This window comes from Tyto alba, unplaced genomic scaffold, assembly GCF_018691265.1.
Source record: "Tyto alba isolate M040663 unplaced genomic scaffold, T.alba_DEE_v4.0 Super-Scaffold_2, whole genome shotgun sequence".
NCBI lineage: Eukaryota > Metazoa > Chordata > Aves > Strigiformes > Tytonidae > Tyto > Tyto alba.
Window position 1 is genome coordinate 74,293,824 of NW_024881282.1, and position 26,182 is coordinate 74,320,005.

The window sequence follows — 26,182 nt, forward strand, 5'->3', positions numbered from 1 at the left end:
CTGTCAGGGTTGAGAAAGGCTCGTGGACTCCCTGTGACATCAGAATGTGCTTTGAAGTTTGTTTAGTGGCTTTTCCGTGGTTATACAGAAATTTGGAACAACCAGCTTCAGCAATGAGCACAAATACACACCTCTGCCTGCATCCAGTCATTGTCAGTTTCCCTTATTTCTCTGAAAGGAGGGAGCGCTCATTAACAATTTGGCCGTTCCTTCTGACAGACAAACCTTTGGGGGATCTCAGTGATGGGAGTTAACTAGAAGGTGGCTACCAGTCACCGCGGGGGGCTCCTGAACCTAACTTGTGACACATGATGCTTTCCACCAAAAAACTGACAGATTTGGTCACTCAATTATTCACAGGTTCCTGCAGGCAGGAAAGCTTCATTCTATTCAAGCTCTTTCACGACAAAAATGCTCATAAATGTAGGACTCTGAAGTATTTTTTGTTAAAGACAGACTGGCATTTCGCATCCGTGAGAGACTAGCATATTAAATATTTTGATTGTATGCAAACCCCTCTCTGTAGCTCAGCGCTCCTGGTCTTTCCCTGCACAGGGGCGGTTCTGCTGCTCCCGGCGTTTTTGTGTGGAAGTTCTTGGTCATCCTGGATCTGATAGGCTTGAGAGCTTCTGGATGGAGCACCAGGCTCCAACCAAATTACTGACAGAACTGGGGTAATCAAATTGGAGAATTTCTAGCTTCTGTTTCCATATCTAAAAGCATTTAGTCTTTCTGACCGTATCTCCTTGCAGCATGAATACTTAAATTACTGAAACAAATTGGTCTGAAGATTATGATGTCAAATGCAGCATTTTAGAAATTCGTGCCAAGTTTCCTATAAAATATATCTCTATCTAACAATCTTACTTGTTTTTTCACCTGATTTTATATTTAATTTACTTAATAATTAGCATTTCTAAAGGTCTTTTGGTTACAACAGAAATATCAACCAGCTGCCTATTCACTGTAGAAGTATAAATTCTCCCAGGGGACACCTCTTTCCTATGGTATATAAAGACAGATTGCCTCAATGAATACTGGTGGAAAGGGCCAAGCATAGGGCTCAATAATAACAAGTATCAATATTTTAATATTAATTAAAGTATTATTAACAGAACAGCGTGCAAGAATCACTGACATGATGCAACAAAGTCTATTCTGTGAAACACAGGCAAAGGCCAGCTGCAAATATGGAAAAATAAGAAACAGCATCTTTTACTCCATCAGTCAAGGAACTGCAAGACAGCTCAAGTTCAAAATTTTAGACATCTTAAGTTGAGTAAAACAAACTCTATCCAGCCCTCTTATTCTTACTTGCAATTACAAGTAACCTTTTATTGATGTTTGTGCTGTTCACCACGTGTCAGCAGTATTATCAAAGGAACGTCATCAGCATCTCAAAAGCATCACTTGAGTTACAACTGGCAAAGGAATTCTAAGCCCATGGTCAAAAAAGACCAGAGACAAAGAAAGCAAGGTGGTGGTTGTAACTCAGTGTAAAGGCAGTTTAGCAGAAATATTCAGTGGAAGTGTTTAACCTCCAAATGAAATGGCTTCTATTTCAGTGTTACAGTCTTGTTTTTCTGAATGCTTCAAAACACTCTAGAAAACAGTAAAGAAACAGTAAAATAAATGCACTGCTTTTAACTACCCCAAAATTTTAGATGTACAAAGGTAGTGGAAAAAATTTACTTTCATGTTGAAACCTGGTATATGAAGTTAGTAGAGAATGGCGAGATTTTATAGTTCAATTTAGAAAAACAAAGCAAATCCCACCCAAATCCCAAACTCAAACCACAGATGGGACATGCTGACACAATTATAACAAGTAACCAGATGTGGCACTGAATAGTGAGCATCACCGATGCAATTCGACACCCAAGTACCTTATTTGCCAAGTTCTAGCCCCGAAGCCCCCGAACGGCTGCCTGCACTGCGAGCGCAGCCGGGGCCAGGCTCTGCTTGCTGCAGGCACGCTGCTGAGATTTTAAAGCTATTTCATTTATGGCTGATACCATGCAGCAGCCCCTGTGCCTTACAGAGTCTGAGAAACCATCGCTGTGCAGAAATGACTTTCCACAGAGCTGTTAAAACCTTAAAATCACAATCAATCACATATTTCATTGGGAAGTGAAGAGAGAAGAAAATATTTATCCTTCTGAAATTTCCACCAAAATCCAAAGGAAAGTGTGTGTGAGGTAAAAATAATTTTCCGAATTTGCTTTTTTTGTTGAACTTGAGACAAAAAAGCATAAGGCCAAGGCATTTAAAATATAGAACAATACTACATGTATTAGTATACCCTTTTCAGCACTTCCCTGCTCCATTTGATTTCTAGTTATTGACATATATAGAAACTTAATATTTTAATAGTTCTAGTAATAACCTTTTGGCCAACTTAACCTTCCCCCTGAAGTACTGAACTGTTGCATTCAATTTCTGTAACAGCAATTTAGACACAAATAACTACATTTTAAACTAACAGTCTTTCTGCCATTACAACTGTAATCTATCCAGACTAAAAATATGAGATCTTGTGTTCATCACTTTAAATAAATGATGGAAGGGCATTTTTAAAAAGGAGCTTTTCTCTGATTCCAGTAGGTGGCAATAGCTCTGCCCTAAAAAGCTCAGAGAAACTGGTGCTTCAGAAGGGGAACGAAGCACCGCATCCCTGCCCACACAGGCTCTACTGGGGAGGCTCTGAATTAAATCAACCAGCAGAGCTATCCAAAGAATGATTCCTCCACCGTCAGCCCTAAAATTCACTGGAAATCATTAAAGTTGTAACTGAAAATGGAGCCTCAAGGAGATTTAAATAATACTTATAACACTTATAACCAGATAATTATTTTGTGAGAGTGAGCACTTAACATAGAGCGTCGCTTTGCTTTGATTTGTGCATGCAGGTGCAATACCTATGACAAATCTAAGGAATTTTATAAAGTACAGAAATGATAAGTGGTTACACTATGTCTAGTTTATGACATTTTCAAACATTGGGTACCAAAATTTTCATTGTTACATCAAACTCAAAGTTTGGGATCTGGCAGTAGAAGAACTCAGCAGAAATCAAATTAATCATCTATTTTCCATGGCCTGTGACAACTAAAAAGAATTTTACGTAAATAAGTGCTTTTTAACAATAGTTATTTTGCCAAGAAAATATGCTAAATGGGAACATACATCATCTGAATCACAGGTCTGAAGAACTAAATAATCATGCAGAACGTCAAATTTGTCTCTCATTATCATCTATGCAAAGCTAATGTGACAGCTGTGGAAAGCTACAGGAAAAAAGAAAGTCTATACAACCTACAAGCAAGAAGAAATGCTCAAAGTACTGCTGTTCAGAAGTATGACCTGCCATCCAACAGGCTGACCATTTCCTAGCCTGTGTTATCCGATGAGCCGAGTTAAAATAAGGTCACAACTTTAAATCAAATCAGTCAATAATTCCAGCTCATCTTTGCCAGTGAGGGATTGATGTTACTGCCTCCAATTCTCAAGGAAATGAACCACACATGCAGACAGCACATACAATAATTTATATGAATTAAACTCATCAAACGTGTTGAATTATTCAGCAGTCCTAATGCAGAAATGTGTTAATTTCTTTTCCCTCAAAAAGAAAAAAAAATACTCCAAAAACTTCATGCTTTTAAGAAGAGAAGATATAGCAATTTTACACTATTATGATGTGATTATTGAAGAGTTACTTATTTCGGAATAAAAGTGTATAAGGTTTAGATTAGGGATGCCGTTAAAGGTACAAGGTGCTGTATGGAGGGCTGGGCTCAACCCTGCTGAATGTTCTCAATCAGTAAAAATCCCCGACCACATGCATCTTTCAGAAATATTTTCTGCCTGCAAAACAGAGAAAATTTCAATTTGTATTTCAGAGTGTAAAAACCTAAAGGAATCTGCTGAGACAATTTTCACTGAGGATTTTTATTTAAATCTGGCCTTCAGATTCAATAACCGAATGCATGTGAAAAACAAGTATCGGAAATATTCCCCTCTCAGAAAAAAAACTCCACATGCTTCCAAATACGAGCTAGTTCCTTTTGCTTTGGCTCTAAGGCAGAAGGAGGAATCCCCAGCTCTCTCTCAGCAGTAGCTCCCTGGCGAAGCATCCTCCCCTGCCCCTCGCTCCGACCCCCTTGGCCGAGGAGAACGCCGGGCCGTGCTCTGCCGCTGCTGCGACACTGCCCAGGCAGAACGCCCCTGGGGAGGCATGGGTGTCTTTCAACCTGTCCCTAAAAAAGATGAGCAGCTGAAGAAGCCAATTAACAGCAGGTTCCTATGAGCAATAAAGGACTCTCTTCTCCAATGTATGTTGCATAAGAGAGAGAGAAAAGCTGCAGGAATTAAACACACTGACAAGAGACTGCCAATTCTCTCATACACGTTGGCATATTTTTTCCTTCACTTTCCCATCTATCTCCTTTGTCAACTAGAAGCAAACATGCTTTTAAATGGGAAACGAGTATTTTCCTTCTAGACACATCTCAGCTGACCAGAGAATGTCTGAAATTGAGTAAAAAGCTTGCTCCTTCAACAGGATGTAAATCCAAATTTTAAACACTACAGCATCTTCTTCCTTGGGCCATTTTTAAGGGGTGAAGAGCATTGACTCAAATGTTTTTCCACTTAAATAACACAATTTTTCCTGAAAAAAAAACAGCATTTTGGAATGTCTTAGCTCAAGGCTCAACTTTTGCTTTGCTATTCCAGTTATCTCAATGCTATAGCATCTGAAGTAGTTGTTACAAGTAACCTAAATAGCTGCCAGGTGTCTGTCTCCTCAGTCTCTACCAGAATGCCTTTTAAATAATAACTTAGAGTAGCATCTGGAAGTAGTGTTCAGCAGCAACATGCAATACAGACAAACAGAGAAAAAACATACAAACAATGCTTCAAACTAACCAGACCTGCCTTAAAATTCTATTTCGTGCTGTGTGTCTCCAAGAAATAAATTTTGTCTTCAGCATATAAACTAAACATCTCCAGAGTCAGAATACATTCATTTTGTAACAGGACTGACTAAGCATATATTTTGTCCTTTCTTTCAAGCATCCAGAATTTACCACTGGTTGAGTAGATACAGTGAGTTAAAGCTATTAATAGTAATTCCTAAGTAATTACCCTAAAGGAATGAAAATAGTTTCAGACACAATATTCTGCATCACTTTATCCTGCTAGTCTTTGTATTTGCTCTTACCAGTTAACAGAGATGGCATTAAAATACACATACCAGATTTCTTAAATTCCTCTTCTACCTCCCTAGCTCTCCAGAATCACAACAGTACATGCAACCATTAAGACTGTGAATACACTGTCCAATATCCTCCTCACAGAATAGCCCTTGTGCTTTAGAGTTTAGGCTGACAAAGACTGTAATCAGTTTCAGATCTTGTTTTCATTTCTGTTTTTGCACACCTCACTAACATATATTAGATATTATTATGCTGAAGTACACAATCCTAATCAAAAAGGACATAAAGCATTGCATTCTGCTATCCAGCTACTCTAGGTTTCCATACTTACTGGCAATGGTGAAGATAATCAGAATATAATTCTATGTGAAACTGCATGTATTTTGGGTTTCTTTTCTAAATGATCCCGGAGAGGATAGGGGGGTTTCTCTGTTCTAGTTCCTACTGAAGTGATGAATATTTCAGTTTAGTAAACATTTAACACATTGTCCAGAAATAAATTTCTCTAAGACAACTGGTTATAATCACAGCTCTTCTGAGAGCTGCTGATATACATGCAGATGTAAATATTCTGTAGATCCTGCTACGTTACTGAATAATTTACTCCCTCTACTACCTTTTTACTTTGCAAATGTGAGAACCATAATTCAAGGTATAATCTTGATCTGAAGACTTAGTAAGGGAAATAGCAGTCTCCTCTAATTGCTGCTGAATTAAGAAGCACTTTTCAATGCATGCCCTTGTAGAAAGATTCCAAATCATAATTTCAGCAATAAAATCTTCTATCAATACTTCCTGCATGACAAAACAAGCAATGTCTAACCATGGACAGAGAAGTACTTCATTCCTGGAAGGCTGCTCTGGTGCTAGCCTGTCTGTGGTAACAGGAAAGTTCTGTATACCCGTTCCCCATGACGTACTGAAAATAGATTCTCAGTCTTTAAATGCGTGAATACGCACATTTTTTTTTTGCATTAGTAAAGCAGTCACAGCAACTTTCACAAACGTACTTCCCACAATGCAAAAGCATCTTTATTAGACAGTGACTAGCAAAACAAGTGTAATGAACTTATTTATGTCTGTCTTTATTTACAAGAAGCAAAATGAAGCTGACATTTCTAGAAAAATCTGACGTTGCTACAAAGATAATAATTTTAACAGTCTCATCTGCAATGCATTAGACAACAGGCAGCACTATATGAATGTAAAGCTCCCCAGAATACTCCCGAGGCTGTGACAGACACTGGCATGTCCCCTGTTGGACATAAACCAGGCTGTTGTCTGAGAATCCAGCTAATGAACTTCCATGTTTTTTTTTTTTTTTTTTTAACCACTGGAATCTAGTTAGCATCCAGGCTCAAATGCCAAGGTCGTTAGGCACATTCCTGCAGTGGAAACTCTCCTGAAATTTGGAACTGGGGTTGGACTGCCTGCATGACCTGCTTCCTCACATTGCCCGGGTAGCTTAAACCCACTTTTCCACAGAACAGATTTCCAAGATACAGTTAAACTCCTCAGCAAACTGATGGATATAAGCAGCAGGCACACAGTGACATAAAACAGCACTACCAAGCATCTGTAAACACGCCATTAATTTTACATGGAAGGAAGGAGCTCAGGAGAGCACTGGCCAGAGGAAAATTAAGAGCTTCCCAAATGGAGAGCTCTTCCTGCACTTGCCTTTCCACTGAATGCCCTCAGAGAGGGGAATGCTTCTTTATATTGACGAAAGCAGGGTTCTCCATGAAGCTTTAAACTCCTGTGGCAGGGAGATATTCCTCTAACGAAGTTAATGAAAACGGCTGAAGAAAGCAAATCACTCAGCTCCTCTCCCTTTATAGATTTCTGTTCCCAATCATCCTCCTTTGGGGACTGTGGAGACCTGCCAACTAATTTTGTGGACAGGATGGCCTCTAGGCTTGTCTCTGATCTGCAGATGATGTTATTATTTCTTCATAATTGTTTACTGTATAAAGTCAACATGTTTCTCTCCAGAGGGAGATTGCTCAGAGTCACTCATGAGAGCCTTTTAGCTCACAGTTGTGGGCCTGCTGTGGTCTTGACAACATACTCATGTCAAGGCAATATTAGTAGCTCCTTTCCTTACACGGCTATTCTCCCAACTGTAAGAATACTAATGCGATTTTAAGTCACTTCTAGTACGTTCTTGGCTGGCCTTTAAGGTCATTGCAATTACACAGCCAGAAGTTTCAAGGTTTTTGAGAGTACGGTGGGAGTAACTGCCGTTGTGGGGACAAAACTAGATTTTGGCTTGTGTTGTGCAAGCACAGAACTGAAAGAAATCACCTCCACATTCAGTTCTAGCTGAGAGACAAACTCTGCCCATGACCCCTGTTGTGCCACCTGAGCTTCATATTGGAATCTTCCCGTTGCATCCCCATCTGTAAAAGCGAGATAACGCTTTTTATCAACTTCGTGGGGATTTTATAATTCCATCTTCATGAAGAGAACAGAACTGAAAGCCCTTCTGTGCTACTGCTAAATGCAAAACTTCCCTGAATCTTGGAGAACAGAGTCCCAGCAAAACCCTCAGACCACATTGAGAGAGAAGACACAGCTCCTCTTCTTTTATTACAAAGTGAATAATTTAAGAATATTCCTGCTCACCGTCTTGAAACCATCCTTTATATGTCCCTGGGCAGGGCTGGAGGCAGCAAGGTTTGCCTGTCAACAGTGGTTTTGTTAACTGCTTCAGTAATACCAAAGGCAGCAAACCACCTGACTGTGCTGGTGCCCTGGGCATGACGCTCCTCTCTGTTATTCCAATACCAATCAGGCTTATGTAACTGGTTAAATAATAAAAAATAAATCTCTATTCTTTGTCTTACATGTATGAACTTACGAGTGTACCCACTGCACATTACCCATGCTGCTTTGAGGCCTGACTTGGACTTGGTCAGATTTATTCTTACGTGGTCTCCCTCCCCCAGGGCCAGTGCTGGTCACTGAGTTCCCTATATTCAAAAGAATCAAAATGCTATATTCTTCTTGAAAAACATTTGGATGCTCTAATTGTCTCTCTAGGTTTCTATGACAACCACAGCAACATAAACAGCCTTGCTGGCAGCCACGGGAGACTAAAATCTTTGCTTTCTTCCCTCTCCAGAACTTCTCAGCATAGAACATACTGTAACCAAATAAATATGATTAACAATAAACACAGAGGTGGTGTCTAGTACACCAGGCTGGCACCGGGGAAACTTAATGCAAATAAAAATACGTTACAGTATTTTATGATAACAGTCAAAACATTGCCTGTTATGTCAGTGTTATCAAAGTACCTTGGGACCAACTGTGAAGAACAGCACAAAGCTATAAATATATAAACAGGAGGGTTTTCTATGTCAGCTTGCATGGCTGCAGAGAGCTTTGAAAAATCTGACAAGGCCTTCCCTGTTGATGCCTCTAAGCACCTCTCACCTTGCTGGTAGGTTACACATCAGCAATAGATAAGCCCCTGACTGAATGTCAGGACAGCTGGGGTTAAGACGGCTGCACACACATCATATGACGTGACCGTAGGCACCTCTCCGTGGCTGCAGCTCCCAGCTCTCCAAAGGGAAAATCACAAACAAAATGCGATCGCAGCAGCAGTGGAACACTCTGCATGGCACCGTCAATCCGAGCCCAGCAGAAGCTGTTTCTCTGAACCTCCTGCACCTGGCAGGACAGTCAGAGTTGCTGCTTTTGCTAACGCTCAGGCATAACAGAGTTCCAACAAATCCCAAACAAATAGCTCAGGTCTTCCACCTCTCCTGAGCAAAATTAATGGCAAAATAAATTGGCCATATGAGGCCAGTGTAACTCTGGAGGTTTTAAGCCATTTAAACTCATTCAGCCCATTCCAGGTGGCATGAAGCCATCAGAATACACAGGAGTTACAAAGAGGCCACATGTGACAACTATGGTTATCAGCTGTCCATAGATCACAAAATCATCTCTCCAGTTATTAAAGTAGTTTCTGATCATAAAAATGCCATGTATTTTTAAAATAACTGCCAATGTATGTCTAGCTTGTGACAAAGTAACATTGTAAAATGAAGGGCTGCAATTTCAAGCATCAGCAGGGACATAACTTCTTTACCCATGCTGCTAGTTTGTCTTAAGCACGTGTTCTCCCTACGCTGCCAGAAAGATACAGATGACTCCTGCTGCTCTGAGACACAACTGGGGATGTAACTGTGACATTTTCACTGCAGCAATCCTCTTGCTTGGCAGGGAAATCCTACGGCTTTGTGGGACTGATTTTGCTGTAAAGAAGACTCAGGATTTGAGGAAGCAGAGCTGGGGGTGGGGTACAGGAATGTGAATCCTTGGAAGTCAAAATCCATGGGGATTCCCTCTGGACCACTATGCAGAAACACACTTATCTGTGAGGAGGAGGTGAAATGCCTGTCTGTTCCATGAGGCTTGGAAGGCACAGAAGGTCCCACCTGACATTTCACAGATTGAAGGACTGGCTTTTAGAAAACTGCCTGATTACACAGACCAGGTGGAGGCGAGATCATAAATTAATGAAATAAACACTAGAAACGGGGATGAAAATACAATCTTTGGAAAAAGAAATGTGGGTATTTTACTTGTTTTCCTTCATAAGGCAGGACTTTCACTCTGGTGACTACCAATATAACAAATTCAAAATAGTTTTGTTTTCTCTTAAAAGATTTTGAACAGGGTCCCTATACTATGAAATTATTTTACAATATAGAAATATTGTATTTTGTAATATGGAAATAAATTATTTCTTATTTCATATCTATTTTGCTCCAGTAGGATGTACAGCAAGGAGTGCTGTATGAGAGTGAATCATGAATATAAAAGGATTACTGATGTCCACATTGACTACGTTATACATAACACTGCCTAAGAAGTAAGGTTTGATTTTATCTATCAACTATTCATAACAAGCTTATGTTTCCATTTATCTCTTTCTGTGTGCTAGTACAATTCTGCTAACTACAGACATGCTACTTAAAACTACAGCATAATGAAATTAATATTGACTTGGAATACAGAGATATGTCACCTTACAAATATGAATTTGAGAGTCCAAGTGCTACAGAGCACATCAGGATATAAGGTAATATGCAAGCTATGTTGTATAACGAGCCATTGAAGACAGACACAGAACACGCAAGTGGGATGAGATTTTGTAGTTTTCACAGTTATTAATAAACAGTGATAGCCCCCAAATGATCACAGTGTTTTTAAATTAGGATTACAAAGAACATAAACTACCCTCTTCTGCATCTGGAATGAACTACTAGGCTTAACATTCTAATAGTAACTGACATCAAAAGGAGGGCAATTTTAGAGCAAATTTAAATGAATGATTCTACAATTAGCAGATATTTTCATACCTTCCAACCTCTGTCCACTATGATTCACTGCCACTAAGGCACTTGGTTTTAACTCTGAGAAATAGACATGAAAGTTAAAGGGGGAGGGAAAAAAAAAAAAAACCAAACCACCACACGAACCTTTGCCTATTTCACAAGTATGTTTATGGCATGTGGGTGGCATAGATGAATTATAGAGAGGAGGTTTTATCAGCAGTAATTAAACATTTTATCAGCAGTAATTATATAATTTCCTTGCGGCACTGAACTATTCAAAACTCTAATCCAATCCCTAGTCATTATTAAAGTATTGATAAAGCCTTTACAGGATGTTGTTCTAACTCATAAAGCCATCCCTTAAGAACAGTCAATACTTCAGAAAACTTGAAGGTTGTTGTGACTTCACAGAGAATCTTTGTGCTGTTTAAGTAAAAGAGGTGTGATGCATTTTGCAGTTGCACTGGGACTTACCTATGAATGCACACGTTTCTATACCCCAAATGTAACACAAGGTATGATGCCACTTTTAAGCACAGGAACACAGAAATCTGTGGCCACAAACCATGATTTTGACAATTTGAACTTTTCAGATTTTTATCATTTTAGATTATTCAGCTGAGCAACTCGTTTCATAGGCCAATATTAAAAGTGTGGTTTAATTAAAGCATCTAAAAAGAAAATGAATTCAGAGGTTGTGTACCTAGGGAATATGCCACCTCAAGTGAATTAAGACATGAGGGAAAAGTAATTTTGCTAGTGTACATCTGCCATACTTTCTAAGCAGCAGACTACATCGAACGGGCTGCACACATCAGGGTGCAGTCTGGAACAGTTGTTATAATGTAATCACCCATTTTTGACCATTCCAAGATAATTACTCTTCCAGAACATCATAAGAGTAACATTTTATGTAAAAGCAAAAGTGTTCTCAATAGCATAAAATACACAGACAGTACAGCACAAGACCAGAAAATCCTGAGAAGTGACATACCTGCCCCAAGCTGCTTTCATTGTAGAATCTTTATCAACAGGAATGCATGAGGACTCAACAACACTTGATTTATTCAATCTGTAGCAGAGACCACAGTCTGGATCTAACATACATCCATTACAATAACTGAAAGAGAAAGAAATAAATACTTAAGAAACATGTTATTCATTTGTACATGTCAAAACCAACAGCATCTCCTAATCAGTCTTGGGATGCACATAGTCAAGTTGTCAGTATTGGAGACAAGATAATAGAATCTGCCCAAAAACTAATAGAGATTGCTTTCGCTTTCTTCTGTACCACACTTTGGTGATCCAGTTGCAAATCTCCCAGTGGCACCTGATCAGGCTGCAGGAGAATTCACTCTTGGAATGAATCTTAATTAAAAAAAGACTGCAATCGAAGAGAAAGAATCATACCTAATAACCAAACTAGGATTTAGGCACGTATCATGTGGGAGTCAGTCTGAGATCGCGATACCGTGTGTCTCCATGTGGGAGCTCGGCGCCTGAGTTCCCATTACACTCAATGGACAAAGTCAGTATGTCAGTGAAGCCAATTCACATACAGGCATCTAACGCTCAAAAATATCTCGCCTGCCCTTCACCTGTCACTGCAGAGTGTGCAGTGCTCTTGCAGATCCTTCCCATGCATCACACTTATCAGCTCCATCCAGAGATCTCTGATTTCCTTGGGAGTCTCAAAGAGCAAGAGATGCTTACACTCAGGGAAAGTTTCCTCAATGCAATCTTGCAAGGTATTGAAGTGACTGTAGACAGTAAAACTGTTCTCCAGACTTCACTGGTTGCACTGACCACATCCCCACTGACTACTGGGAGCCTAGACGCCAAGTACCCTACAGATACTTCACTTAGGTGTCAGTCTAAAACCTGCCCCTGAGGACAAATTGAGATTTGGGCACGTGAGCTATGAAGGTACTCCAAAACCCTTCATGCAGTGTAAGCTAACTGAAAGTTTTTGGCACAAGCTTCCCCAGATCTTGCAAATGCTCTAAGACCATTGCTACTGTAGTTAAACTACCCAGGTGCTTTTCTTCTGCGGAAGCCATCTCAGATTCAGAGATATATTCTCATCAGTAAAGCCCCTGATATTTTCTAACAGTTAACTTTAGAAGTTAAGAATAGGAGAATGAAAAACTGTATAACATGGAGTAAGTCTGGAAATTTGAAATTAAAATTAAACTTTGAAATGTAACATCTAGAAATGTATAATTAAGGTGACCAAAATAGCTTCAACATGTATCTCTGTAACAATAAAACCAAGGAAATAATCCTTTCAGCATATCATTATTATAACAATGACTTAGTGAATGAAGAAATAACCTGCTTAAACTACTATACCATTATGAGAAAAAGTATAAGTAACTGTACAACAAAGTCCCAAGAAACTAAATCAGTAAAACAGATTATATGTATTTAAAAAGTCTGAAAGTACATGTTTAAAATCTAGTAATTCAAACTTTTCTTACTATGATGTTTCTAAAAGGGTTATAATAGGTCAATTCATATGGTAGTTGTCAAAAAAGAGGGCTGGGAAAATTATAAAAACAATGTATTCATTTGCATTTTCCTCCTCCAAAGTTTCAGAATTCTGTGCTCTTTGTTACTGTGTGCTTTCTAAATTATTAAACTATTGCAGAATTTCCAAGTTGTCTACTTTTTAGACAATAAATCTATTTTAAGCATCCTCTTGCTTAACTGATAAATCAATTCAGGTTTGAAGGGTTTTTCGTTTTGGTTTGGTTTGTTTTTTTCTTCTATTAGGAAAGCTACATTAAATCAGCTCTTAATAGAGAAATAAACTGCATAAAATATTTTTACAATGGAGATGAAACAAAACTTTCATGCAGAAGTCAATCATCTAACTGTAGTAAGCATTTCTTCTCTTGCAAAGGTAAACAAGAAAATCATAACTCCGCAATTATCAATTATGAAAGGAAAGGACAATTCCAATATTACATTAGTGAGACTTAGCTACATTTTGTTAATCAATACGAGGACAGCAACAGGCAGCAACCAAAACAGCAGACAGGAACAGATGACTGCAGATGAATAAAAACACTTCTATAAATCACAAGTGTGTTTAAGTATGTAATAATAATATTTAAAATCACTAAAAAATTATAGCATCTTCCAGTAAAAAGAAACCTATGATATCAAAGAGGATGCTGATATATGATTTTCAAATTGTAGAACATGTTCCATGCAAACTGTGTTGTATATCAGGGTACCTTTTAACCACATGAATTTCTAAAAACACCCAAGGTACTAGCACAGCCATCATGGCATCCTGGCACATAAAGCAGCCATTTCCAAATACTACATGCTATCAAGTGCAGCAGTGGATCTTTAAGTCAACTATATGGAAATTGTAACCAATGTGAACACCATGTGCAAAATTTAAAGTGGTCTTTAGGCAACAATTCTCTTTGAAAAATTTCAGGATTCAAGGTTTCTCAGAATTTATTCTTTGTAGGTTTTACTTGAAGCAGAAGTATAGTCAAATACCCAACACCAGCCAGAACATCAGCAAGACACAGGAATGCAGAGGAATGACAATTAGACACAGTGATGAGTGTCTGCTTTAGAGTGTTGCCAGCAGAGGACAGGATGGGGACTGGACACCTCGTCATTTCCCTCAGTGACCTCACAAAAATCAATGCATGAGCTGAATGACAGAACTGAACTGTGAATTGCCTGTTCTGTCCTATGGGGCTTGCTCTACCACTAACATAACAAATAATGTTGGGTATCAGTGACTGGTCAGTTGGGACACAGAAGATATCTTATTTATTCTTCCCTGCCCACCCAGCAGTCCAGAAAAACTTAAGAAATTTGATATTGATTCCAGTGTCTGTCTATATGGCTGTTAATTCAGCTGTTCCTTTGGCTTTATTGGGTATGCACAACTGTGTCTTCCAGCTGGCATTCAACATAATAAAGGCTTCTGAATTTCATGTCATGCCAAATGTCAGAGGTTACAGTTACTCGTAATAAATTTAAATTATTTAAACTGTTATTTTTCACAGCTTGGTTATTTTCTACAGCTTTTCTGAAGCTTGTCTAGTAGGTTGAAAAGTTAAATAACAACTATTTAAAAACCCTTTGCCTTTGGGTTAGGATTTTCTGCCATTAGCTACACAGTGAGTTCATACAATCAGGCTTTGACTTCAGGTTTTACAGACAAGACCAATTTATGTCAGAGGAAACCCAGAAATTCAATATACAGGAGTTAAAGCCCTTTCAAATCTAACTCCCAGCAGAACTTAGGGTAGGCAGTTGCTGTTCAGAACATCCAGCATTCTTCTGTGCCCTGTTTTATCACTGATATAAAATTTTCATGTTGACTTTGATGAGGTAGGTAGTAATCGCTTTTTCCAATATGAAGATCAATGTTTTTTTCCTCCAAAATTCCATATACACATTACAACTGCTTCATAGCACAATAAAGAAATCTGTATCAGTTAATAAAGACTAATGACCACTGAAGATGCAGCATGAAATAAGCAAGGAAGCTTTTTTTTTTTAAAAGTAATTTAAAAACAACCAAAAAAGTCACGTGCTGAGGCTGTTTACTCTAAATTTTTCTCTCAAATAATGGAAATAAAATATATAGTAGTTTCAGACTTATGCTCTTCTTCGTTCTAGTCTCATTACTATTCATGAAACAAAAATATTTAACCAATTTGAAATTGAGCACATATTCTTACAGACATGCTCATAGTGATGTAAATAAATGAGGACACACAATATACCAGGAAAATAATGCACAATACTTATTGACATGTAACTATCTACTACAGATCTCCTTCCTGTCCTTGAATTACCTTCTTAGCAGCCCTACCCAAATACATGTCAGAGTATAAATCTATAAAAATACTGATACTGGGTCAAATCTACACCACAGATCAGTTATGGCCTTGAAAGCTCTATACCAGAACACACCAGAATGTCTATGTAGGAAAGGAAATTTGCACCCAATTGAAAATGGGAAATAATGATTCCTGTACTTTAACATGAAATAATTATATCCGTGCTAAGGTTATGAGCTAGTGTCTTGGAAACAGGTTTCTCCATGAAGAGCCAGTTGAAAATTCCTAGGCAGGATGGCTCTCAATCAGACCAAAAACTCATCAAGATTGCAATACCTGAGAGATTATTTGATTTCGATGATATCAGGCAGCATTACAGTGGAAAGGTTTTGCCTAGTTCCCTCCCTGATCACCAGCCGGGCTCCTAGGCAACCCAACAAGGCAAGCATCCAGACTTCAGATGCTCCAGCATATATCAAGCAGAATAACAACAACCAGGAATGTGAGGCTCCAGAATTCCAAAGATGCCCAGCTTCTTTACAGCTCAGTGGCACGAAGTCTACAGAACAAGGGTCTCAGTAGCCTGACCCCTTGGTTTATTGGGAACTGACACCAAACGGGATTTCGGGGTTCCTGCTTCACTGTTAGAGCACGTTTACTGACCAGCTGATGGACCATTAGGAGATGAGATATCCCCAAATCTGCAATTTCCCACTCCAATTCTGCCAACACAGTCAAGGCTTCCATGCTCTTATGTCCTCCTCATCTGACCAAATGGGAAAATCTGACATCTAGAAAGCCTAACTTCATAGTTCTTTACTAGCAATTCTTGCCAGCCAGAGCACCAATTAATTATTAATTGTCTAGCTCTGCACATTTTTCTTTCTATCAAAATAGGGGTTTTTCTTCCTAACAGAGTAGTTTACTAGCCTCTACTGCAGTCTCTAAAAAGATTTAATAAAATCTCTGACCTGCTAAAGTGACCCTCCAGATGCCAATGAAAGGTTCAGAATTGCTTCTTCCCCTGCTTTTTCCCAACTGATTAGAATACTCCATACTTACATTTGGTTTGTGATTATATTTTGTGCTTTAAATTTGTAAAATGACCTTGTAAGTAATGAATGTCCTACAATTCTCAGGAGTCTCTTAATTTCAGCTGCAAATTGTACCTTGCCACTTTTTGTTGAGTGATTTAGCAGTAAAAGACCTTTGCCCAGTGCCCTTGCTCTGTAAGTGCCATTTCTCTTTTTGTCATTTTGTCTTTTTCAAGCTGAACCTCAATTTCTGAATTGTTCATTTCAAAACATTTCATCAGTTTTCACTTTTGCCACATTTTAAGGAAATTTCAATTCTGCCTTCCATATCCTGTTATCCAATTATAAGACTATATTAATTCATTCCTACCATCCAGTTACAGAAATACAAACTGAGCTTGATAATATATTGTGGACTATGTAGCTCTTTTCCAGAATGTAACTCTTGATTTCATAATATTCTACTACATGGGTAGCATGAACAGCCTCCCAGAGTAACATGTTGTCCACAAACATGAATGTTTCTGGGGTATGGACTATTTCCACTTGTTTAGATTCATCAGTCTCATTAAGCACATGCTGCACCAACAGCCCTTGTATGTGAAGAAGCAGCTATACATGAAAACCTAATACACTTGCAGCAAGCAAGACATTTTGCTCATGCCCTGTCTTCTCCATAGAATAAATGACACTGTTGTGAGCTTATTGAACACACTGCTCCTGCTCTGCATGATGCAAGTACTTATATTGCTGAACAGGGTTTAGCTCATAGAACTGTAGGAATAATAAAAAACAGGCAGGAAAAGCATGATGTAGGGACAGGAGGGTCTTGAAATATCTACTGAGGATTAGCACATACCACCCAAAGAGAATATAAGCTGCAAATTACCGCAGGCTGGAAGGCAACATCACTCTGATTGTGCTTCTTTCTACCCTTCCAGCTTGCTGTTTGCCATACTGGAGACATGATTCTAGGCTAGGTGGATCTTTCATCTTAGCTTGTATGCCCTCAGGTTCACTCTGTGCTCTCAAGACTGGTTATACATACAGTTCTCTACCTCTCTTAGCATGCAGTGCAGTGCAGTTGCTTTCCAACTCCTTATAGCAAGAAAACAGACTGGAATCAAGCTTTCCTTGCTTCTCTGCTTGTATTGTTGTATCGATAACCAGAAAATACCTCTTCCTCCAGACTCAACTGAAATAAAATGGCTATGATAGCTGAGTATTACTGGTCACAGTGTGCCTACTCAACTGGACTCAACAAGGGACACAGGCAACTGATGAATGTAAACAAGAAAAACAGCCAAGATATTCAACTCAACAAAAATATAAGGACTTCTGGACAAGTATTACAGTGGATTTATCAGCTATGCTGACATGTGAGGACATCAGTGCATTTCGCTTCCAGTCAGCTACACAATCAAAGATCTTAGTCCTTTTTTTGCAAATGGTTTACAGCATTTTTATACACAAATGCATTTCAGTTAGGTACTAGAAACATTAAAACTTCCTAGTGCTTGTGTCTGAGGACTTCTGCTTTTTGCACATGCTTCACTGCACCTCAGGCATGAAATCAAGCACTGCCTTATACTTCTGATGATTCTTGTGTTGCTTCCAAAAGCTAACTATTAAATTCTGACTGAATATCACTGTCCAAAAATATAAGGGATGATTTAAGTAGTTAAAATGCATGGCAGCTTCAAGGTACCACTTCAAGCTGTCATATCTGGGACACAGTAAAACAACATTTAGCAAAGAATGAGAAAAACCCACTCGGACTTCATGAGCACTTTCCTGCCATTATAGGAGACCAAATGACCGAAGTTTATTTGCTGAGGTCTACTGGCAGTCTGTGAGGTAACATATGTATCCACTCAGTGATATCCATAGGGAAAAAGCTACCATTTGGAATCACAGTACTCATATGCTACCTCCAGTTCCGTAATTTACCATGCAGCTATTGCAACAGATCTAAATCACAATTACATTCAAGTATGATCAACCCTTCCTCATCTTCAAATCAGGCCCCTGCTCCATCTAGTCCACTGAGACTGTTCTTCAATGACTCCTTCACCGGTAAGTTCCAGACCAGTAATGAATCCTTAACCTTTTTGATATGCCAGCAACATATAAATAATTAGCTCTCTTCAAACTTTCCTTAAACCCTCTTTTCCAAAGACTTACACGCCTCAACTAAGCAACACAATTTATATGAACTCAGTGCAACTGTTTTTGGCTTCTTGGTGTTTGCAATTTCTGCTTTAGACCCGAAGAGGACCTCAATGGCTCATCCATTTCCCCTACCTATCACGGTCCTATAAAGGAAACTACTCTCTACAAACCTCACTTTGCTTAAGTCCTTAGATCATCATGGCTACACCACTACTACTATAAGAGCCTTGACAGCAGAAGCAGACTGGGCTAAAATGCTGACACCACATGAAAAGTGTCCCAATCTACTCATACATAGGTATCAATTGTCTCTTGTCTTTGATGATGGTTTTTTTTTTCTGAATTTATATAGCCCCCAGCACAACAGCTTCCTGATTTACACTGAGCAACACAGACAATAAATAACAGAAACAAATGACTTACATGTACTTTTATTTTGAGTGTAATGGCAGTCTCCACAGAATACTTTGCTTGTAAAACTATTCTTCCAAAGAGACCCTGCATAGCTACTATGGTCCCAGCTTCTGGGCAGATCACATACAGGCCCTGTTCAAAACTGATTAAAATCATCCTTGTGTGACTAAAACCTGCAGACCACATAAAGTCACCATCACTTTGGAAGATTCTACAAAATAATTCCCAAAGCACTGTTTCATGTTTTGTTAAACAGCAAAGTCTTAGAAGTATTTAGCAGCCATGTGAAGTCTTAATAGGTTACTACATCAATATCACCTTGTTCCCTCAATAATGCAGAGTTTAACTGAAAGACAAGGTAAGTGGAAATGTTAAGAACAGTTGGTCTGCATTACATTCACAGACATTATAGCTCAGATAAGTGACTTTTCAGACTTTTGTGTTTAAACTGATGAGAGGAGTTTTTCTTCATTTACATTAAAGATTCTTACTATATGGAACTGACACATCCCTTCCTATCCCTTATGATTTTAAATTAAATTACAAATTTTGATTGATAGGAGCAACATACCAGCAAATGCAAAATTATTACTAAGCAATAAATCTTTATATTACTTGCTTAATATATTTCAAGATTATGTGGAGGTCATTTTATAGTTCTACAACATAAACTGTCTATCAGAATTTTAATTACTTTTCATAAGAGCTGGCAGAAGTATTTTCAAACATGTTTATTTCTTTGCATACTCATATTTTTCTGATCTTAACAGCAGAAACACATTACTGTATTTATCACTGCAATTCTCATTTTTCAGAATGACCAGTAGCTCAGTCATTTTGACATTAGAAATATAAAATGAAAACAGTATTTTAAAAAATATTGGATCTATGATACAGTGACAGCACAAAGAATACTGATGTCTAACTTGCAGACAAATCAGATTGTCAATGAGTCAACAAAATAAAGTACAATAGCTAATAGCCTTATTACATATATTCTAAGGCTATTAAATACAATAAAAACAGCTTCAGTTACTAGGTTAGCTGAGTTTTTCAGGACTGATCAAAATTATATACTTTTGCTAAGTTCATAAAGAAAATATATATTTCTGTCTATTCAGCTCTCACAAAATTGCTCTGCAAGAGTACTAAATATTGGTGCCTTCATCTCAGTGGTGAGTATTTGTACAATAAGCTTAGGAACATTAACCACATGAGGGTGACTAATTCAAAGATGAACAACAGAGCCCTTGTCTGCCCAGCACAGCTGGCACTGCCTGTATTATTTTAATCAAACTCTGAAGACAATCAGTTCAGGAAGGAACTCGAGAAAGTTCTTATGCACAGGTATAATTTCCCTAGGATATGAGTGAGCCTCAGGATTAACTTAAGCTCAACACAAAAGTTACCATTTTCATACAGTAGCTGAGGAGAAAAATATTGCTTAAGCCGAACAAGTTCGCATTATGTTTTCTAAAGCTGATCAAGACTCAAGTAGTGCAGTAGGAGAGACAGACACACGAAAGAAAGGAGACAAAAAGACCAAGAATACAAGGCAACAGAACAATGGTCATTTTCAAGAAATGGGTGAATGTCCCAGAGAAAGACAGTCACACCTTTGATTCTTTAAAGATTGGGAGAAGGCAGTAGGGTAGCTAGTCCACACGTTCTAACCTTGACCTCCTTCCAGAACCAGGCAAGTCCCCAGTAAAAAAAGGAACATGTTTATAGAGCTTTGAGTAGTCAGAATAATAATAGGAATGGCTGGTTTATCCTTTCATTTTTAAGATGACAAATTTTGGGATGATGCTGTTTTGTACTCTTAAATTTACCTCTGAGCTTCTCTGTGGCCTGATGATAAGCAACAGTTCACAGCTGCTGAAGAGATCAAGATCAAAGAAGCAAAGTGGACATACTTGCAAACATCTATACAACCTTACACAGGTTGAGTGTGAAAATGCAGTTTGATTTAAGGATGGCACACAGATGAGCATTCACCTTGCCTTTCCTCAGTAAGACACCCACCCACTTCCATCTGTGAGGAGGCAAAGAGAATGTCCGTGTTCAGGGTGTCCTGCAGGGTTTGCATTATTTCCATGATATCCTTGTGAATGAGGATTATGTTCAATTTCTTTCACTGATTTACAGATTATTTTTTGGCTGTTGATCAACTATGTTATCATACATCTCTATGCCAAATGAAAATATTTTACTTGGTATTTGTAGCCTATCTTACTGGTTTTCTGCAAGCAGGTACAGATAACCTGTACCTCTCTTCACACAGCACAGCTCTTTCAAGCTGTAGTATTCAAGCCGTAGGTTCTTTTCTGAATCAGGACAATGATCATATTTTTCACTTGCCAGTCTGCTCTACCTTCACTGCTATTCTAGCAGCAGGAATTAATCTGTGCAGACAAATACAGCTCTGAAGGAACAACAGACTATTTGTGGTAGCTCTAAGGCTTCCATAATGGACACCTACACTTACTTTAACCAATGGATGTGCAAACATAAAAAACATTTTTACCCTGCAGAGTATCAGTGAAACTTCTGTCAGCAAAATACATTTTACTGATGTTTTTATAACTTATACGTACATTTTGGCAAAGACAAATATAAGTTATATTTAGGAAGCACCCTCATATTCTGAGATGGCCAAGCTGCAAACAGGTTTTGGCTCTAAGTGTACCGCACCTCAGAGAAGCACTGCACCACCATTAGATGAAGGAGACTATGAGCTGGCTGCATTTGTGTAGGTGCACATATTTAAAAGTGGTTACAGTGGCTACAGGGATATGGCATTATGTGTTGATTTTCCAAAGTCCTGCTGTCTTTTGCTTTTCCAAAATTTTCTGAGACCTCTTCAAGGCTTGCAAGATACAATGTTAAGCAATGAGATACCAGCAATTATACTGAAGCAAGCTAAAGTATATATAAAACAGTAAGAGACCACTGTCAATAAGTTACTTCATTTTACTTTGACTGGATATCTTATCTAACTATCCCCACAGTAACACTCGCTACCCTACATAGTGACTATCTATATAGCTCCTTTAATGCCATTATTCCTAGAACAGCATAGAAAATATGCAAGTCTGGTGTTATGCAGAGTAGACTTTTACTTCTAAATCCTCAGGTTTGAGAATCTCTTTGACTCAATTCCATAACTGCCATGGGTATTACCTTCAGGGACAAAAAAGAGAGAGGTGATCTTCCCAAACCACAGCCCGGCCTTTAACTTTCCTTTGGTTTGCAGTCCCTACCTCCTCTTCTTTCCAAGACCATGCACGTTATGCTGAAGTTCTAACTTGGGTGGAATGGTGAAGACACCATCTACTTTCCGACGACAAAAACATTTTTTTAAATTTCATTCAGCTTATTGACCATGTGCACAGAAAGCAGGAATACCCATATCTTGAACTGCCACTTTTCCAAGTTGAATATAATGTATGGCTGTATGTCATCCCCTCCAGAAATAATTTAGATAAGGTAATAACATATATTCTCTATGTATAGCTACAAGAGCTTAGCAGAAAGGCATGCTGAAACTTAGTTTCACTGGATACATCACTGGAGACAAAACATTTAAAATGTTTTTCTTCCCTTGATCTGTGCTGAAAGCAAACAATGTTTCTTGCACTGATGTTCCCTTGGTTGAAGAAACCTCGAATTTTGAGGCTTTCTGTTAAGGCTGATTTCACCTCCCATAATAGACACTAAGATTCATTATGCTGAAGGAATATTATTTGTCCAGCTCCAGCAAGGTCAGGGTTTGGTGATGTTTTGAAGCATGAAAATTGACATCCCAAATATAGTTTTAGATATACAAGTGTGAAAGTTGTTATTAACCATATAAATGCCTAATTTTTTTTTTATATCCTTTTAAACGGTGGATGTTGTAGCCCAATTGTGTGATCTGTGGCAAATGCATCCATTTATTAGTTTCAACTCTTCTGGCTTTTGTGTCTCTTTACCAAGGTATACTGTATGATTAAAATAAGAGCAACTAAAGCTTTCTCATATGTTGCTCGTTATTTCACATCCCCCTCTACACGTTCACTTTTATCTGTAAACTAGGAGAGCTCCTATTGTTTCCAAACATTCCCAAATGAAAATATTTCAATTATTTTATTGCTCTTTTCTAGACCCTTTGAATTTCTATAATTTCTGCTTTTGCTCACTTCATGTCAGAAACAGAAATTATGACAGATTAAAATATTCCCTTAATTCATGAAACAACATGCCTTTATTAGAACTACCTGCTTTAATTTCTCAAGCTTTTGTCCAGAAGAGCACACAGAGCAAGCTGCAGAGTGTCTAAATTTTCTTCCTGACTAGCTGTGGTTAACTGGAAAATGGAAACTGTGTGGAATAGTTTTTCATTACTTCTTAAGGTGGACTAACCATATTTCTTCCACACAGATTTTATACTGTTTCAGGTTATATAATCATCTAGCTTTATTAGATAACAAACAATGAGTTCCACAAATGGTGCATCTGTGCTCTCCAGACACCTCTTCTGAATAGATAACTTAAGTCCTAAGGAAATGCTTTTGACATCCTACTATTAATGTTATCTTATTCTGAAAGGAGAGCATTTGTAAATTCTTTCCCTCTTTGCATCTTTTAATGAGATTTCTTGACATTTTAAAAAGCTGCATAAGCACATCTCAGAAACTGAAAAATATAGTTGACTCTGCAGTAGAAAAGAACTATAAATATAGGTTTTTGTATGTAGGGATCCTCATATCTGGTAGTATCTAATGTTGCAGTTATTAGGATCTATTTACACTCTTTTGAAGACCTTTTGTCCCCTTCTCAGGGGTCTGTAAAGTTTCAGATCCTCAGAATCTTTCATCTAAGACATTCTGTTGGCATACGAAAAGCCATGAACCATATTTCTAGCCAATATCACAAGGAAACTAGAAGCATACTTCTCATTTCTTGATATTTATCACAAACACATGTAAAACAGATTTTGAATATAAGAATTTTTTTAGCCATTTAACTAGTCTTCAATCAATAGGGAATTTTCTAATCTGCCAGCTAAATGAACCTATGAGCACTCACACATGAATAAAACCCATGAAATATAGAAAACGACACATTCCTAACATCCTAGAAGCAATGTAATTTGAAACTATGATTGCACATGAAAGCACATCTTCTACCCATGATGGAAACATAGGTCAAAAAAATCACATTTATTTTAATTATTAATTGGTCTGTAATTATCTGAAGATTTTTTTTTTTCCACTCAGGAAAACAAAAGGCAAGGAACATCATCTTGAAGAGTTTACAGCTGCTATACATGACAAATATACTAGTAGATGAATAACAGCAGGCGTTTTTACAAATTACTTCTAAAATATTCTTAATTTTGTGTCCACTATAAATTGCAGCAGGTGCGATATAACATAGGAGATGTGAACCATGGAATTTGCCACTTAACCACTTTATTTAGTCCAAGCAACTCCACATGATTATTCAGAGCATTTAAGCAATTTTCTCTATTGAGGGAAGTTAGGATTTTAACTTTAGATATCTAGTTAGTTCCTTGTACTAGACTGTGTAAATAATTGTCTGTTACTCCCACTAGGTTGTAAAGTTCAGTTAACTGGAAACAATCTCCAAGAAAATTGGACAAATGATCATGAATCTCACCTGTATTTTGTGCAGGTAGAGTTTTGATGTGAAGGATCTGGTGGATTAAGTGTGATTCTTGGCGAGACCTGAGCTGATAGCAAAAATCCCGAAGCTAGGATAATGAGTGCTACAGCAGTACCTAAAAATACAGATAAAGAACAATGTGATACTTTTCTCCAGAGCACATGAAATAATCCTATATTGAACAGAACTATGCTTGGGAAAGCAAGGCACACAGCATTTGCTAAGGAATTGTGATGAGAACCTAAGAAAAATACCCTTTGCTACATCCACCTCTTGAATTAGGTTATATGTTAAAATCAAGTGCATCAGGTTTAATATTCAGATATTAAATTAATAAGATGTTTTTTAATATGTGAAATTAAAGACTGCATGAATAAACAGACATATTCTTTTTGGTGTTGAAAATAATGCTGTAAAGGTAAAATTTAATAGTGACTTTGAAATCACCATACTTCTTCCCACTTCCACACCGGGACCTGCAGGCTTTCCTGTAAAATAGATAATAGCATCAGCTGTTTGATTTTCTATACCTCCCTTTGTGAAATGAGAGAATTTGACTTTTCATAGAAACACCACCAAAAAGCCCAACTGCAATTTCTGATCTTTTTTCAAAGAGCACACATAACACCTGCTAGGAAAGAGCCCCCTTTCACCTATTTGCTCCTGTCCCCCCAACGATATTCTTGTGCATAAGTTGGACAAAATGATGAGAGGGAAAATGGCAAAAAAGGTTCTTACTTTGTGAAACAACATAACTCAGTTTTCCTACCTTATTTGTCACACACACACAATATGCTGTATCATTTTAATGAAAATTTGTATACTTTACTACTGCAACTATCCCAAACTCAGACTTATAAAACCTTTACATCTTGCTACTCGATGACACAGAGTTCTGTGTTGTATAAAACACCCTGAATATCTGTTTGTATAGTCAACTATTTCTGTGGCATATTTTATTTGAGAGGTCACATATAACATGTATAGCCTTATCTGAAAATACAAAACTAGCAATAACATTGTTTGTGAGTTAGTTACTAACGGTCTAATAACATTGCCCTTACCATACAAAAACAGACTCACAAACCACTGAAGCACATCCCAGTTGGAAGGCAGCATTCATTTAGAAGTGTGCAGTGATATAGTTTAATGGTTGAGGGCAAACGAAGGATACTGTATTCAATTCCAAATACACCCCATCATCCCTTTGCTCTGTATGTTAGGAGCATGTAAGTAATTTTCTCAGAAATGCATCTGTGCAAACCTTTAGAAATGCTGATACATAGAAAACCTTACCATGTCACTCTGGTAATCTTTAAGAAATTACATATTATCTGGTTTATATTTTGGGGTTTGGTCCTTTTGGTGGGCAGAGGGGATGCTTTGGCAGTTTTGGGGCTGGGTGGGATGGCATTTTTAAAGAGAAAAGCAAGAGTTTCCTAGCAGGCAAACCCACCAAGTATGTGAAAAACTTTTTCTGTGATATAAAT

At 38.0% G+C, this 26,182-nt stretch overlaps 1 protein-coding gene across 2 annotated transcripts in view; it reads right to left on the bottom strand.

The window, feature by feature from the left end:
• Positions 1-26,182, bottom strand: part of SLC2A13 (solute carrier family 2 member 13) — a 161,390-nt gene that overhangs the window by 18,666 nt on the left and 116,542 nt on the right. For both annotated transcript variants that reach the window (XM_042792469.1, XM_032996257.2), the window contains 2 exons: positions 24,687-24,807; positions 11,571-11,696 (listed from right to left, as the gene is read on the bottom strand). In XM_042792469.1, coding sequence (XP_042648403.1) covers positions 11,571-11,696; positions 24,687-24,807 — 247 coding nt within the window. The remainder of the gene's footprint in view (positions 1-11,570; positions 11,697-24,686; positions 24,808-26,182) is intronic.